The sequence below is a fragment of the Caenorhabditis briggsae genome (genome assembly GCF_000004555.2).
Source record: "Caenorhabditis briggsae complete genome, chrII, whole genome shotgun sequence".
NCBI lineage: Eukaryota > Metazoa > Nematoda > Chromadorea > Rhabditida > Rhabditidae > Caenorhabditis > Caenorhabditis briggsae.
The window spans coordinates 9,711,283-9,729,337 of record NC_013486.2 but is presented as its reverse complement, the minus strand read 5'-3'; the positions used below and the strand labels follow the sequence as shown (position 1 = coordinate 9,729,337).

At 38.1% G+C, this 18,055-nt stretch overlaps 4 protein-coding genes across 4 annotated transcripts; 3 read left to right on the top strand and 1 right to left on the bottom strand.

The window, feature by feature from the left end:
* Window positions 1-9,309: 9,309 nt before the first annotated feature.
* On the top strand, window positions 9,310-9,745 carry Cbr-ins-2 (the record flags this gene model as incomplete). Its single annotated transcript, XM_002630796.1, has 2 exons — window positions 9,310-9,547; window positions 9,651-9,745. 2 exons carry the CDS (start codon window positions 9,310-9,312, stop codon window positions 9,743-9,745), a joined length of 333 nt encoding a protein of 110 aa, XP_002630842.1.
* A 1,362-nt stretch (window positions 9,746-11,107) lies between these two features.
* Window positions 11,108-11,515, bottom strand: Cbr-ins-3 (the record flags this gene model as incomplete). The annotated part of the gene is made up of 2 exons (XM_002630797.1): window positions 11,108-11,193; window positions 11,260-11,515. 2 exons carry the CDS (start codon window positions 11,513-11,515, stop codon window positions 11,108-11,110), a joined length of 342 nt encoding a protein of 113 aa, XP_002630843.1.
* Window positions 11,516-15,703: 4,188 nt separating this feature from the next.
* Window positions 15,704-16,067, top strand: Cbr-ins-6 (the record flags this gene model as incomplete). The annotated part of the gene is made up of 2 exons (XM_002630798.1): window positions 15,704-15,941; window positions 15,988-16,067. The coding sequence occupies 2 exons, from the start codon at window positions 15,704-15,706 to the stop codon at window positions 16,065-16,067; spliced, it is 318 nt and encodes a 105-aa protein (XP_002630844.1).
* Window positions 16,068-17,308: 1,241 nt separating this feature from the next.
* On the top strand, window positions 17,309-17,688 carry CBG02555 (the record flags this gene model as incomplete). The annotated part of the gene is made up of 2 exons (XM_002630799.1): window positions 17,309-17,561; window positions 17,609-17,688. 2 exons carry the CDS (start codon window positions 17,309-17,311, stop codon window positions 17,686-17,688), a joined length of 333 nt encoding a protein of 110 aa, XP_002630845.1.
* Window positions 17,689-18,055: the final 367 nt, after the last annotated feature.

Sequence of the window (18,055 nt, the reverse complement as noted above, 5' to 3'; positions counted from 1 at the left end):
ACAAGATAATTGAGAAATGTACCAGTGATTGACACGTACATGTTCTAGTATGAATATAACTATTTCCTTATATAGGTCAAAGGTTTTTGGAAAGTGTCAATCAGAAAAATACAGATGAAAAAATGGATCTAGACATTTGAACCCACTCGAAATCTCTCATTGAAAAAACTGCCACAACTTCTTCGGATTCAAAATACGCCCATGTAAAATGTTATCACAGGAAAATTCTGACGAAACTACAAAAAAATAATGAAAAATATTTACATACTTTAAGTACAGTGTCCCGAACCAACAGAAACAAAAAACAAGGAACTCTTCCTTATGATCAAAAAATAATAAATATTTCAGAAACAAATTAGCTACATTACAAGTTATGAATGATTTGTTATTGAGGATGATGGTTCCCTTGGGATGTGAAACGATGGAACTACTTGGTATCCGTAAGGCTGACAGGAAGGAGGATGAGTGACGCAAACCAGACAATGTGAAAGTTCGAAAAAAGTTGCTCTCTGGGAGAAGAGGTTAAGGAAGTTTAAGATTTACTATAAAGATGAAATGCGAACTTTTGGTGATCTTTGAAATGAGGAAGTTCTTTTTGGGTTTTTTAAAGTCTGTGTGTGGGCACTCGAAATGTTGCGGGCTTTTGAAAATTCGGCCTCCCAAGGGTATGGAATAGTACGGAAGTGATGATGTTTTCAAGATGATGATGTTTTCAAGAGCCCCATGTTAGACAGTAAAAAAACAGAAGTAATTGGTAGGCCGGTCTAATTTTAAGACTCCAAAAATTTTCAAAAACTGCTCGCCCAAGTCAAACTTCGAAAACTTCAAAGAAAAAAAAGAAGAAACGAGTGGAATTGAATATCCGAAGACGTCCTCGCTAGAAGAAGTGTCACGTAGTTTACTCTAGTGACCCGATATTCATGGTATCGCTTACAACTGACGACTCCTATTTTAACTTTCCGGTCAAATGTCGAAAATGAAAAGAAGGAAAAGAAGATTGTACTGATCGATGTGACGATGTCCCCCAAAAGAGTGCTAAATCATGACACGAACTTTGTGCCGGGCCCCCAAAAAAGGGCTGGAGAGAGGTCTCTTGAGATAGAGAAAAAGAAAGACAATGAAAAAGAAGAGTTCCGTTCTTTTTTGTAGATGCAAGATGGAGAAGAAAGGGTCTAGTAGTGTGAAACGAGGAAGCGATTAGATTGGAGTGCACCGCATGGATGGCACGTCAACCCCGGAAGAACTCCTTCTTCTCATCAAGAAAAATAGAGGTCCAGATTTATATTTGAGAATATGAGGAAGGGTTCATAAATATGCATTATTCCTTTTCATTCTTCTTCCAGCTCTTGTTGTTTTTTATGATCACTGCTTTTTCATCAGGAAGTACGTGACAAATCGAAAATCAGAGGATTATGATCACTCGGTAAAACTGTCAAATTGTATCTTGAAGTAATCAGAACAAAGTGATTCTCTAAAGACATAGATACAGAGTTTGTATTGTAAAGTAAGGGTACAAACATGATGAATATTGAACTTTGAAAAACTATTTTGAAGTTAAAAATAATAGAAAATCGATCCAGATGAACCGTTGGGATCAGAAATGTTCGGAATGGCCTTTTCGAAATTTTTCAGAATGTCGAAATCTCCGACTTTCGAAATTTCCGGTATTTAGGAATATTCCGGTTTAGAAAATTTAGGAATTTCGGAAATACTGAAAGTCATTCCGCTCGAGACCCGCAAGCGCTTGCGCCTTTGCCATATCGTAGTCCGAAAAGCAGTAATTCCGAAAATAAAACATTTCTGAGTATTCCGACCGGGATTTCATTCCAAATTTTTTGTTGTAAATGCTCGGAATTTTCGGAATTACGAATTTCGTTCCGAACATCCCTGAGTGGGATACCAAGAAGAGAGTGATGATGGTGGATTTTCAAGGACGTAGGGATACAAATATTTGAAAAATTATACGACTGTGGTATTAAAAAATTCTTCTTGATCTCTATTTGCAGAAACAGGAAAACCATGGTCAGACTGTAAAACGATTTGAGTTTCAACTTTTAAGAAAAAAACAGTCAGTACCAAGAAGAGCCTAGAAGTTAGTGACAATCGGTGACTCTTCAACGGATGTTCGTCGGAAGTTCGGGCGTAGATTCCACACCACTTTCTTCTTTTTCTTTTTTCTTTTTCTTTTTATTCTCTTTTTTGGAATGTTTTTTTATTTCAGTTAGACTGCGTAAAATCCTGAAACCAACTTCACAGATTCTTGTGCGAATGACAGGCAATAGGAAAAAATTCGAAGAAAAACAACCAAATGGATTTGGTGTTGATAGTGGAAAGAAGATGAGTATTTGAATTATTTTATCAGTATAACGTCGCCTGGACTTCATTCATAGTATTCCGAAAATTCCAATGAAAAAGATTAGAGAGATTATTGCCCATCGTAAAAATATTTAACCTCTGAACAAGCCTGAAAACCAAATAAAATAGGAAAAAGAAATGGAGCCGAGTGACGGCTTCAGGATTACGGTTGGAGAAAGAAGGAAAGAATAATAGTGAATCTCTCCCCGTCCAGATGGATGATCACGTATTCATTTCGGATTAGTCAAGTACAATCAATTCGAGATTTCGACAACCAATACTAGATATTGTAAAATATTCATTTGGAGAGAGCTTTTGCTTCCTTGTCTTGCAGAGATGATTGAAAATTTGTCAGTGCTGATTCAAAGATGTGGGGGAAGACATTGCAGAGGCGTAGGGTAGTAGGATTAAACCTAGCATTTTTGAAACGAATCAAAAATTGGACGAAAAGTGAAATTCGAGACGTTCTTTTTTGACTTTGAATATTTTGATGACTGTTTACTGAACATTATCTATAAAATATTGATACCGTAGCAACTGTCTTACTAGGGAATGGCGTGAATAGGGTCTGGAGTTACGTCACATGACCTATATCATTGGAAAGCTGATAAAAAGTTATGGACGAATATGCATTCAAAATTTGCTATATATATTTGACCAATTTTGGCTATAGAGCCACCAGCTCGGAGGAAATCAGGTCTAAAACTGTAAATTCTCTACTGTTTTCCTTCAATTTCAATAGAAAATATGGACGCTGGTGGCTCTATAGCAAATTCTGATTGCATATTCGTCCATAACTTTTTCTCAGGTTTCCAATGATATAGGTCATGTGTCGTAACTCCATACCCGATTCACTACATTCCCTGGTTAGAAGGGACACTGTCAAGTTTGAGTTCAATTATCTCAATTCCTACGCCGTTAGGTTGGCAAACCTTTTCATGGTCAAATGGGTTTGTCAACAATATATCAAAAAATGTGTCAACTGATATCATGATAACAAACAATTCACCAGTTGACAACTTTCATATCTTTGACAGGAACCGAGATAAATTAGCTTGAAGTTGAAAGTGAAGGAACTCTTCTATTACACGTACAGGATATAAATATGGAGACTTCGGTTTTTGGGTCTAAAACCTAAAAAAGAGGGTGAACTTTATTTTCTGATAGAAGAGAAAAACCACAGTTATTCGAGAAGCTATTCGAATTTAGATATTTTGAACTCGATGCATGCCTTCAAATCTGTCGAAACTGATTTGACTGCGCGCCGCAGATAGTCCGGGTCCAAATCGTTTTAGACTTTGAGCAGGGCACGCTTCAGAGACTCCAGATTTGGATGACATTGAGCCATAACACAGGTTCCAGGAATCCCCAAACGTAAAAGTCGAGTGGGTTGGTCCAGCGATGATGTGGGCCACCTTGTCTCTGTCACCGGGAAAATGGGCTCCGAGCACTGCCAGTCGATTTGGAGCCATGGGACGGATCACAATCTTGTTTAAGAATGAAAGGTTGCTGTCCAAAGTGACTAGTGACCCTCTGAAGTAAATACCGTTTGGTTTTCTGAAATACAGCAATGTCCTAAAAGTTTCCGAAAATCGAACTTGGTGCCGTGTCAGCAGCCCATGCACAAAGTCTCCGTACTTATGAACCAACCAGGCATTTATTTTTTGTGAACTTTTGCTGAGTGTACATAATTTCTAAAATTAAAGTTTCAGAATTCATAGAAACCTGCTCAATGTTCAGGTTTTCTTATCGAGTGCTATCACCATAATTATTTTTAAAACCCGTTTTATTTATTTTTTACAGAATTTTCTCTTTAAGCTTTTTTACTTGGTATTTCGTTTGAACGTTTGTCTTTTCTTTCATAATATCTGTCATTTCTACTATAAATCTCCCCTTCGAAACAATCTTTGGTCCCCGTAGTCTCACCAACTTACATAATAATAATTCATTTTGTGAATGTTTACGTGATCAAAATTCACCATCGTTTGTTTGTCTGTTATCACTCGACCACCGCTTGTCTGCGATGAGTTTATCAATTATACACTTTACATCTATTTCTCCAGAAGAGAGAATCTTCAACCGAAATACAGACATATTACAACTTGCACCGGCCGGGTCCTATTGTTATATTGTGCCCTCTTGCGTTCTTCTTCCAATTGCTCAATCCAATTGGAACATCCACTCTTCCGAGAAGAATCAGATGGACCCACGTGGTTGGGTACCAACTGTCGCTCTCTTGTCATTTAAAAAATTGAATGTTGAATGATTTCCGATAATACACATTTCTCAGCTGGAAATTATATGTTTTATTGAACCGGATTGCACTTGCTTCTCAGAACGTCTCTAGAGATAATGCCTGTTTACGCCCATATCTGAATGTTATCTTGTTCTTGACATTTCAAGTTTCCATTCTGTAGTTTGCTGGCAGGATAAATTCTATTTGAATATACATCAGATTAAGAGACCAAAACAGTTAGGAGAGACCAAAACAGTTAGAAAGAGACCAAAACAGTTAGGCAAACTGAGACGGCATAGAATATGAGTCAAGGGAAAGAGAAATCGAGGAAAGAGGATACCGAACGAGTCAAGAACAGTTCCATTGAACAGAATTGTAAACCAGTTGTCGAACAGTACATACATTTCGCGATTTCATGTAGTGCGATTTGGTGGAATGGATTTGAAAAAACACCCAAAAAACCCAAGTGGTCCTTCATTTTACAGGACCAACAGAAAGGTAGTTAAAAATTTAAATTTGAAAATTGAAAATTTCAAATATCCTAGAAATCTCAAGCTTCATACCACTGAGCCTCTATGTGGCGAAAGGGATCAACAGACAAAAGTCTTGCTAATCAGTACACTTTGTTTAAGAAAATCATGGCGTTATAGCATAAAGTATTTAAAATCGTATTTTTGTTTTTCTATCTCGATTTTTTCAATTTTGTAAATCAAAAAAATATATACTTCCACACGGTCTCCCAGAGTGAAAATTTTTGGAAAAGTTCTCTCGTTGGTTGCACTCTAGCCAAATTTTAATTCTTCACGCGCCTCCCCTTTTCTCTCTAGGGTTTCCATTTGGGTGCGATTCACCCGACCGCACCCACCCGGGGCCTCCCTTTTTATTAAAATTCACACGCATTTAATTGCGAAGGGCCGCGGGGGGCCGCGGGTGGGAGCCGCCCGGGTGGGTAGCGGGTAGCCCGCTTCTTCACCCGCCCAAATGGAAACCCTACTAATAGAAACTTATCACTAGTGTCATGGAAATCACAGAAAAGTACGAACTTGAGCTATTTTTCAGAAGAAAAATTATTTGCTGTGTTACTGAAGACGTCAGCTATCAGCTGCACAAAATTTTTTTTGAAAATTGGAGCATTTTGAGCATATGAGTCAGTGAACACCGAGTTGATAAAAACCGGTTTCATTCAACCGTGCATAAGTCTATCAGGTTTTTACGAAATCAAAAAAAAATAAAAACGTCATCAATACCGCAGAGACATTTGCTACAATTCCTTCGTCTTCGATTTTTTACTTAGGTCCTCATTTTATTGAAAATCTTGAAAAAGTGTCAAAAATCGGGGGTTTTTGGGAATTTTGTACTGAAATTTGTACCCTTCACAACTCTGCGAGTATCCAACCGATCATAATGATCAATAAACCAAAAGTTTTGTAATAGGTTTGTAACTTAATTTGCTCATAGAACAAGAAGAGTTGCTTAAAAACTCGGAAAATCCGAAAAAGTTATTCAAAGCTTCATATGTTGCTTGATAGTTTGAGACAAGTGTTGAAACTTCTTACAGACAATCTCGGGTGTGATTTATATCACCCATAAAAAATTTTCTAAAAATATCCATCTTTGAACGTTTTTGAGACGTTCTTAGCTGTTCATCCAGGTTTCCGATTAAATCTGTGGAAAAAAAAGTAGTGGCAAACTGACGAAATCTTTATCGTAATATCAGTAACATTATGTCAGTTAACCACTTTTTGATATATTTTACAGGAACCGAGATATATAGGCTCAAAGTTTTGTACTGAGAAAAAATAGCGTGAGAGATGAAGAGACGCAGAGACATTTTTTCTCTAGTTTTCAAATCAAAAATTTTCACGCTGGGAGAACGTGCTTCCATCACTTTAACTCAATCATCTCGGTTACTGTAAGAGAAATTAAAATGTGGGCTCTTCTATTACAGGTTTTACAGTATCCCTTGAATGTGGTTCCCTTTTTTTTAGTCGTTTGCACAATTGATGCTCATTTTCAGAAACTACTACTGCCCTAAAAGGTCCTCTTTACTGCAAAAGGGCATCGTAATTATCTGTCTACCCGCCCGCTATGATAATCAAGATTCTTAAGAAATCTGGCTATCTGATCTCCCGAGAAACCAAGAATAAATCAAAAAACAAACATTTATTTGATGTTTCTGAATGCGAATACTGTACTCCTATGGAATGACCACACTATGTACCTTTTAACTTCGAGCTAATTTATCTCGGGACCTGTGATAGATATCGAAAAGTAGTGGCAAACTGACGAAATCTTTATCGTAATATCAGTAACATTATGTCAGTTAACCACCGTTTGATATATTTTACAGGAACCGAGATATATAGGCTCAAAGTTTTGAAGATCCCTTTTCAACTTTCTCATTTGAATTTTTTCAGTGTTTTCAGATATCACTGAAATTTACGTTATCATGTTTTGTGTTTCAGATTTTTAGGACTTCAGTTAATTGAAGACACCAAACATAACAAAAAAGGTTTCAATAAAAAACTAAAGTGCCCTTTAGTATAAAAACAGAAATCAACAATCTCGCGTTTCATGTGTTTCACAAAAGGTTTCCATTTGCTGTGTGATGATCATGACGTTTTTTTGTGATCAGCAGCTCAAAATAGTGCAAATATACTTCTCAAACATGGCAATTATATGAATTTACTTGGAAGAAATATATTACAAGAATCCTTCACGAGACGACTAGAAGTTGAAAAACGTCAGCATCGCCAGAAGGATTCAGAACTTTGCTGTTGTTTTGGACCATTTTGACTGTGATGTGGCGAAATAGTTAACTGCAGGGAGCAATCAGTGATGACGTTGTTAAGCATTTCAAAAAAATTGATCATCTGTTGATCTGGAAAAGAATTTACCATAAAACATGTAATCGAAGGGCTCCAAACTTTTAACTTTGAGCCAATTTTTCTCGGTTCCGGTCAAAGATATAAAAAAGTGTCAACTTGTTTATCATAATACATATCAGAAAATTTTTGTCAGTTGACTTTTTGATATCTAGCATAAGAATAGAGATAATTGAGCTCAAACTTGAAAGTGTGGGGGGTCCTTCTACTACAGGTTTCGCGGTACCTCCCACACCGTTTCTGAACCGAATAGCTGAAAATCTGCAGAGCAATGTATACAAATTCGGAGAATCAGAAATCTGAATATAGGTTCTAGTCTTTTTTTTAGGAATTACAGCCTTGAAATTTCTTAAATCTTCATTTTTCTAGTCTTGCATTCTTAGATGTCTCTCCATGTTCAGTGTCTCATGACCCTTGAAGTTCGGAATTCTGATCTGGCCCCTTCTCTCGAACAAAAAAAAACACAACATTCTTGCACTTTTCGTCTTCCCCTTTTTTTCGAATTCTCGAATTGGTCTGACGAGATTGATGCCCGCCGGACCGTGAGCTCTTCAATCGAATTTTAAATTGTGTTTTTTGCAAAAAAAAAAAGGTTTTTGCTTTGCAGCAAGCCGAAACGTTAAATATGAATTATTTTCAAATCAGAAAAAGAACAAAAAAGAAGAAGAAGATTAGTTAGACAGGGATTAGCAGATTTAGATATTTTGCAAAAATTTCGAAACTTTTTTCTGACTGCTGCGGGTGGATTCTTGAAAAATATTAAAATGTATTTATTGGAAATATGATTTGAAACCTTTGACATCTGATGATTAGGACTAGCGTCAAGGATCAACTATAGGATCAACTACATCCTGCTCTGTCGATAACTTTTTCTGTTGTTGTGTTGAGATTCACCTACAAAATTTCTGACGATGTCGTGTAAATTTGTCTGTGATTAATACATACGTCGTCTGTGACACACAACGTATCAACAATAACAAGTTACCCCAGGTAGAAACCACAATTTGGAACTGAAGCAGAATAACAATTAAAAGAGCGTAGACATGAAAAAAGAATTTTCTCGAGATTCCATTCATACAAGACCCTTTAGGAGCTGAACTTGTGGACCCAACACTGGAGGTACCGCGCAAATACCGACTGACCTACGGTGGCGTAGGCTTACACCGCCTGACGGGGTAGAAGCGGCACGATAGCAATGCGATATGTGAACACCAAACACTGTACACGTTACTGCAGAATGCACACCATAGCTAGAAAAACTCCTGAAGATCTCATGTCCCCCTCCTTTAATTATTTGGAAGATAATGAAAAATTCTTGTAGAAAAAAGAGAAAGATGCACTACCAATCCTTCACAGTAATGGAAATGTTCTGAAAAAAACAGTAGGAACATGTACTGTCAATCCTTTGCAGAATAGCTTTAGTGTGAAACAGGAATTCTTCTCGGGTTCCCATTTTCTGACTTATAAGACATTCGCTCATTCCATTTGTACTGGATACAATTCAAAAAGCTACAGTACCACCTCCAATGCAAAGAAATTCAAATGCACACTTTTGACCTCTTTCCCTATTCTCCATCTGTTTCAGTTCAATTCCCTGCTACCCACCTGTCCCACGTACCAGCCGTTGCGCAATACCTCCATACAGTGTGTCCATGTGCTACGTCTCCTCTTGCGCAACATCTTCCACCCGATTGCCACGTACCTCTAATCCCCAATGGGACGGGAAGAATGGGAAGGACACCTTGGACCACGCCTTCTTTTGTTTGAAAGCTACTATAAAAATGGATGAATACGCAAAAGGACTACGCAAAAGAACTTACTTTTCCTAAAGAAATGAACGCCCAGGTTCTCGTTCTTCTTCTAATTCTTGACATCGGTGCTGCCGCCACCAACTTTGACTATTTGAATGATCACCTGGAAATCAACGAGTTGAAGAACAACCAAGTCGAGCATCCAGAATTAAAGCATCTCACTTCTACTCGTGCATCCCGATTCCAAGAGAACAAGATACGGTTCTGTGGAAGACGTCTCGCTTTGTTCATCTTTGCCACTTGTGGAGAATGTCAGACAGGTAAGCTTTGATATTTTTCGCACCGTTGTTTTTCAGAATATCTTGTAAATGCGCTCGGGCGCTAAAGATGTTTTCGTTCTTCCAACAAAACCTTAAATTTCAGACAGTGGGACAGATCTATCAGTTCTCTGCTGTGCCCAGCCATGCAACATAAAAACGATCATCGACGCATGCTGTCCTGATACTCACTTCAAATGATCCATAATATTCTATGCCAAAAACGATGTTCAATCTTTATAATTACGGTTTTCAGGACAATATTAATGTATTATTTTTCTCGGTAAATATTTTTCCATCACGTTTTTTTCTCTAATTTGGCTTAAAACTCTTCAATTGTATCTTGTGCTATCAATGTTTTGTTTGATGCCAATAAACTATTATTCTGTGTGTATTCTGGTAGAGAAATGTGCAGGGATGTTTGGAACCGAATTTGGAATTCCAACTGGAATTTTTCGGAAGCAACTTTTCGGAGTTAAAAATTTTCTGAGTACTGTATATCAAACGCAGGCGAACAGTTTGATTGCAGGTCTCAAGAGGTTTTTTCAATTTTGCAATGAGAAAGTGGCGTTTTTATTATATGAATTGAATGTTGAAAAGATCCGAAGATTCTGAAATACCGAAATTTGGAAACTCCGAATTTTCGACATTCCGAAAATCCCTGGAAATGAGCATCCAGTAGCGCTTTTCTAGGTATTACAGACTATTTTCTGATAGGTTACAATATGTTCCTCGTTCTCTATGTCTATGTCTAGTTTCTATATCTAGTTCTATAGTTCTATGTCTAGTTTGAGCTTGACGTTTTCTGATTCTGGCTTTCTTTGAACCACGTTGGTGGGCTGAAACTGGTACTTCTGTTCTCTGTTTTATCCCAAAATTCACTGAGTTCGTGTTATGTTTATGTGCCATTTACAATTGTCGTTCTTCCTCGAAATTCTTCAAAAACAATTCTTGTCTTTAAAAACAATAATCCAGATAGACGAAACGGAGGTGTGAGGTTGAATTCAACAAGAAAGAAGCCTATAATTAGAGCAGCCGGAGAGATTCTTGGTGATTCAATTGTTCATGTGCTTCAAATTGTCACAACGTTAGTCATCTGAAGATGTCACGGGCTCCTTTTCTGACTCTCTTACGGAGCACTGATAAACAAATTTTTGGATTGTCAAATTACTTTCTCTCACTTTTGGTGCTATATTTGAATCGTGTGCATCTGCGCGCACGTCATCTAGAATCATCTGGAGTATTGAGCTACCTAGGCTATCAAACGAAAAATTTTAAGTGGCAGTTTTGTCAAGACGTCTTCCCAGAAGCAGTATCGTCAACAACAGCGATGTTTCAGATGCTACGTCATTTTTATTGTATACACAAATAATTGGAATGTACAGGATGGAAAGTTGAGTATCGAATAGTAAAGAAAAGCCGGGAAAAAAGTCTGGTAAATTTCGGGAAGGGGTTGGAAGAAAGAAAATTAAATGATTAACTCGTGGAGAGAAGACAAGCAATTAGTTGGCGGGGATGAATTGATCTAGAGAACAGTTCCCTATCCGAAGATCCACGATCCACTTAGCGTCCTGGGCAACACAGCCCGATGATCTCCTCCATTGTGCACATTGTCTCGCAACATGAAGTAGCGATATTCACGTCTTCTTCTGGAATATTTGGAATTCAGAAGTTCAAGAATTAGATTCTGGATATATTCTCTTATAAAAACTCACTTGTGCATTGCCCTCCACAAGCCATCGTCACCATCTTCCACACCTTTCCTCCGCACATCTTCATCTTGTCTCCACGTCGTGAACGAGACATCATATTTTTCGGAAATTTGTGGAAGCCAAGATCCACAAAGTCTTCTGGATCTTCATAGTCGTCCACTGGAAGGCGACTCTCGAAGTCGTGCATCCAATTTCTCATAAGGCTTGATGCTCCGAGTTGGAAAAGAACCAGAAGGACGAGAAGAGGAAGGAGTTTCATTGTTAAGGAAATAAAACTTTGAAGAAGAGAGTCAAATCTTTTTGATTTTATATTGGACTCGTCGAGCTGAAAGAGGGGAGGAGTTAGTTTTTGATTATGTGATAAATAATGGGGCGGAGTCAACAATTTCTCATAGTAGGCAAGAAGCAGAACAAGGAAAAGAAGAAGGTATCTCGTGTTTCTCAGGTGACTACCGTAGTTGATGCATTAGCATGTTGACGAGATTAAGAACAAAATTGTTTTCAGAGAAAAGCTGCGATTTCGAAAATTCCAAGAAGAAGTGCAAAACATAATTATATATGATTCTGACGAGACATTTTGCAAAGTTCGTTAGATCTGTTGTCAACAATGTTTCTTGAATAATATTTAACAGCAATTCGGATGTGTTTTCAACAAATGACCAAAACTGGGAATGTAGATAGTTCTTCAAGTTATCATCTTACTATTAAAAATGTTAAAGGTGGGCGAACATGAGCAAAGAATGACTGTCTCAAAATTTTGTTCATATAAGCCTCTCGAGGAGTTGAACTTGTGGGACGAATATTGGAGGTGCCGCGCCGTAACCAGTTGATCTACGGTGGCACAAACTGAGGCTATTGGTTTTTTAAAAGCGTCACGATAACGACACGTCGTGTGAACACGAAGCATCATACACCGTCACGTCAGAATGCATACCCTAACTCTAAAAAAAAATTCAGCAAAATCTTCTGTCCCTAGCTTATTTGTGTTGCGTTTGAAAATTCCCCGAATGTTGGAAAGCAGATAGTTTTTCGAATTTTCGTATGAGAAGAGTTAAGAAGGGGACGATGATGTGGAAACATAGATAGCTGATTCGAGGACCCGGCAAAATATCCGATTCTATGAACGAATGAACATTTATAGGTCATCTCAGGTCTTACCATCTAGAGTATCTTAACTCGTTTTTTACGGAATTTTTGACAAGCGTTTCCTCTTCCTGTTTTCAAAATAGGGAAGATTTCAAAATATTGAAATCTTTTGCATTTTTGGCTCTCGTTGAGATAAGCCGATATTTAGAAAACCCATGTTTTTAGCGTTACCTAAACATCAGACATGAAAAAATGAATGAAATAAAAAACAATTAGACAGGATGAGCTAGATGGTGTGAGAAAAACATAATAAACTGACAAAGAAGCGAAGAAGAGGTAAAAATCCTTAATTTGTGTTTTTGTGTGTGCGTAGAAAGTGATTGTTTATCACTGAGAGCAGCTACATATCAAACAGCCAAAATATTCTGATGTTGTACACCATACAAATCAGGAGACAAATAAGGATATGGGAACTATAAAATTTTGAACTTGATAGACGTCGAGAAACATCTGATTTCATTGGGAATGTTATTGACATGAGTCCTCACGATTGAGGAAGTGGAACTGATAAATAAAGTAGGCTAAAATAAGGAAAATATCAAAGTTATTTTTCTAGATACGGTAATTTAAAATTCAATCGTCGCATCAATTTCAAAAATTCTCAAAAAGCTAACGGAAAACCTGAACTTCTTTTTCTCTTATCAGCAGAAAATGATCAGTAAATCAAGAAGCTCGTTATCATGAAGATAGCAACACAGTGGTATGAAAACATGAAGCCTATAGGCTAGGCTATAGCTTAATTGTTTGATACCAAGAACTTTAGAATATCGTAAAACCTGTAATAGAATGGCCTCCTAACTTTCGACTTCAAGTTAATTTATCTCGGTTCCTGTAAAAGATAAAAAAGTTGTCAACTGATAAATTGTTTATGTCACAAAAATTTTATCAGTAGACATTTTTTTTGATATCTTGCATAGGAACCGAGCAAAATGGGATCAAAGTCGATGATTTGGGTACCACTCTATTAGAGTGTTTAATTTACAAAGAAACTGGAAACCAACCAACAAAATCAAAACTATTGGATTTCTTTTTAAAAAAACATTCCAAAAATTTCACACTTTCAGAGAACAGCATTTGCAAAAATAATGTCTGCTTTTTCTCAGCTCCCTCTCTCTTTTGAGAGTGGTGTCACCTGAGCTTTAATCTTCAAGAAGTACTTCTGTAAAAGAATCAAGAAAAAGCAAAACTCTCTCAAGGTCACGAATTCTCGCGAGAAGTGACTTTTTTGCTAATTATAAATTCAAAAAATGTTTCTGAAAATATGCCACAAAATTCGAAATATATGACTCAAGCTGGTCTTGAACTTTGCTTCTTTCTTTTCGAATCCTTTTAAAAATTCAAAAAAACGCGGATCAGAAGAAACTTCTTCAGAATTGATGAGCCCACACGTCAAACGAAACTTTTTCGGAGCTTAGAGTATTGGAAAAGGAGTAGGCGGAATTGAATGTGAAATCGACCCCTAAAATCTGAAACAGAAGCTTTTCAAAAATCCAAAAGTGACGTATTATGATTCTTTACGATAGTGATTGAAAAGCAAAAAAAGATGAGCAATTCCGGAACAGGTTGTCTACCATTCTGAAGACAAAAGCAGTAATTATCACACAGAGTTGGGCTTTCTGATCGCCTAGCTTTGTGTTGACTTGGTTTTTGAGTCATTTTTTGTGACTGACTCGCGGTACAGTATTGATAAATGTGAAAGAGTTCAAACTGTGCGGATCTGAATTTTCTGACTTTAGATCTGGCTCATCGAGAAAGGATGTAAGCCTCCACTTGAAAAAATGCCCAAAGTACGGGTTTTTTCTCTGAAATGCCTCGCTTACCAAGTTAGCTATCGATATCTCGAACTCACCGCAACAAGATGGTGTCAGACGATTATCTATTTTGGTACGAAGTTCTGCTTAACAATTTTTAGATTGTCCTGATCACTTGGAACAGACTAACAGTCTGGCCCGATGCGTACATCTTGAAGATAATGTCATCATAATTATAGTGAATCACGGTATTTTTCTGACGACGTCAAAGACTGTTTTTGGGTGGGTTGGGAAGAGTAGGGCTTGTGGGAATATTTACTACATCTGAATGTTTGTTTGATGACGTCGCATGTGCATTCAGATTATGATGACGTGGCTATATACGCAATTCATCATAATTATACATGTTCAAATTTTCAATTGAAAAAACCAAAAGCTCAAAAATTTAAGTTTGATTTCACACTGATTCCTTTGGCACGATACTACTCAAGATTCCCAGGGCTTCTGTCTAGATTTTAGACTTTGAGAAGTCTAGAAGAGTTTTGAAAAAAGTTAGTTTGAGAGAGGAAAATAAAAACACATGACCATTGTGCAAAAACGGCGTGGGAACTTGAACAGAATCCATCGAAAAGAACTGTGTTGTTGCTGAGGAATAAGTGCAATTCACGGGTGTGGGAGAAGGATTAGTAGCAACAACATCATGTGTTCTTTTTTGGCAGAGATCCGAGAACTTCTCGATCCGGCCGTGTGAAATTATTTCGTACAACGGAGGGAATGTTTAATTTTTCAATGTCTCAGGGAGCTTTGGCCAAAGGTTGAGCGTCAATTAGGCAAACTGCCCAGGTGGGCGAGTCGTTGGTTTGGGCAAGGTTTGGTCCAAATTGCCAAGGTTTTACGCATCTTGCCCACCGAATAGGCGCCTTTGCCCAAACCGGGAGTGCAAGGCAGCCCACTCTTATGGCAATCCGCCTAAATATATGAAAAGTTCATCTCGTTCCGATCATCATCTGATTAGTGGAACACAACCCACGCAACCTTGCGAATCCAGTTAATTCGGTGACCTCAAAAAGATACAAGCGCCTCTTCAGCTGGACCCGTGCCTCCTAATGGAATCCATTCTCTACAGAATCAAGCATCATCAGATGATTTTATTTGTGATAAATGCCAAAATAACCCTTTATTATCCGATGTTCCTTGTCAGCTTTCCATAACATTAGTGTAAACATCTGAAACAAGTTTCGCATCCGTCTGTGACCATTGAACGGTCTGTCGTTCATATTATTTCATGACACACAATATTGAAGCTCTTTTCAGTTCCAATCGGCCCAGATATTATTGTCTTCCTATCTTCTATCTATCCATTCTACCGCCGGTGTCCCGCCGATGCCCCGCCCCGTCTCCGCGCCCACTGTTATCTTCCATTTTAGACTGTCTGCACTTTGCCACGCCTCTTATTCGAGTAGTATAAAAAGCTTGGTTCCGAGAATAAATATCATTTCACATCACATTTTCTTATTCTCATAACAATCTAGTAATTTGCAGAACCAAAAATGAAACTCCTCGCCCTCATCGCCGTAACTGTCCTTTTTGCTCAAACCGTCTCCTCATTCCTGGACCGAGATGCCACTGCTCGCTACTTGAAGGAAATGGAAATCGAGTTGGAATTGGAGAACAACCTAAAAGCTCTCTCGCGTGCTCGTCGAGTTCCAGGCGCTCCTGACGCTCGTTCTTGTGGACCGAAACTCGTCAAATTGGTTCTTTCAGTTTGTGGAGACATCTGTACTCCAAGTAAGAGTGGTTTCATCTCTGATATGTACCGATTTTTCAATTTCAGAAAGCGGCCTGGACATTGCCACCCACTGTTGTGCAGATCAATGCAGTGATGACTATATTAAAGAAGCATGTTGCCCATGAAAACCCTCTCGAATCCGTCTTTGATCTCTTCTAATTTAACTGTTATTTTATCAGCAATGTAGATCTCTCTTCTGATGATTACTCCAATCTAGTTGGCTTCAATAAATGAGTTGATTAATACTTTTTCTTGTTTTTTTTGTCCAGATAAAGAAGAATGACCTTAAACAACTAAAAAAATACTTTAAAACCTGTAATAGAAGGGAATTTCAATTTCATGACATTTGAAAATACCATAAACACTCTAATCGAACGACCTATATCTTTAAACTTTGAGCCAATTTTTTTCGGTTCCTGTGAAAGATATAAAAAAGTGGTCAACTGACAAAATGTATCAGAAATATTTTGTATCAGAAATATTTTGTCAGTCTACCACTTTTTGATATCTCGCATACAAAACTAGATAATTGAGCTCAAACTTGACAATATGGGGGCCCTTCTACGGTATAAGGTTTAACTTGTAACTTGTAACTTGTTTTTAGGGTATTTTTGTGATAATGGAAAATCAGTATTTTCAAGTGTTACAGATGGGAAAAGAGAATTTCCTCGAGGGATGAGAGCATAACAGCAAATCGAAATACATTTTAAAAATTACAACGAGACTTTTTTGATGTTTACCATCTTTATTGGAGATGGATAACATACTTGTGCTGGGACGGGACGGGCTTTTTTCGAAAATTTCAAGAAATTTCAGCTAATTTTCAAGGTTTCGGAATAAAAACAACGCTCATTTATTTTCAGATCAACCAAAGTAGTTTCTGCACATCATGGATCAAAACATTTTTTTGTTTTTGTTGTTTTCCGATTTTCCAATTTTCCATATTGCAACCTGATTAACTACTTTCTTTTTCCGTATTTTCTCATTTGTCGTTTTCCCATCCCTTTCCCTTGTCTATTCAGCGCATCCATTGGTTTATATCTGCACTTTCTCTCTTATCTCTTGTTTTTTCATGAATCATAAGTCATATTCGATATCATGAGCTCCGACGAAAAATCTAAATTACTACTTGCCAACACACTCCGCCCCTTTCGCTTCTCTCTGAAGCTCTCTCTTTTCTTTGTCACGACTTTTTCAGAAGCGGAAGGCGGAGCTCCAGCAAGAGGACGAGGCTCAGACTCCTCCCCTTCTCCGAGATAATCCCTCAGTATAAAAACGTTGAAAAATCAGAAATCCTTCATACCTTATCATAGGATACCCACATTTCGAAACATCTCAATACCCACATCTTCCCCTTATTCCCATCATGAATTCCCTTGCCATCGTTCTTCTTCTTGTCGCAGCTTACATGGTCAACGCAACCGCTACATTCCACGCTCAGGATCTCGACGGATCGTCCGAAGTTAACGATCGTCTCATTAGACAGCTCGCCTTCGAGCTTGCCGTCGACGATGCCATCGAGAACATGCCAAAGTCGAGAGCCCGACGAGCATCAAGAACCTGTGGACCACGTTTGATTGCCTTTGTGATGAAGGTGTGCGGAGATCTATGCTCACCACGTAAGCTTCAGCACAATCCTCATCAGTTTTCAATAAGAATTTTTCAGAAGAGGGCAAGGATATCGCTACTCACTGCTGTGGAAGTCAATGCACCGACGAGTACATCCGTGAGGCTTGTTGCCCATAGACACCTCCGTCTCCCTGGCTTTGATCGTCATCCAGTACCCCAGTCGTTTTCTCTTCCAGTGATCTCCCCGAAATAATTTTGTTTCTTCCATTTGATTCTGTGATTCTGATTCTCTTGATTTCTCCACCAATTTTCCCTGTGTTCATATATATGCAGAAACAGAAATAAAGGTCCTTGTTGAAAAGTTGTTTACGGATGTCCAAGGATTGAAATGTGAAATTCGCAAGGCTAATTGTCCTCTTCTCCGCAGTCCTCTCCGCAATAGGACCAAAATGAGCCGCGTTCTCCTTCCGCGTACTTCTTCTTCTTCTTCTTTTCGGTTCACTTTCTTCCGCCAGTCATGCTCTTTGAAGAGCACACGTGACTT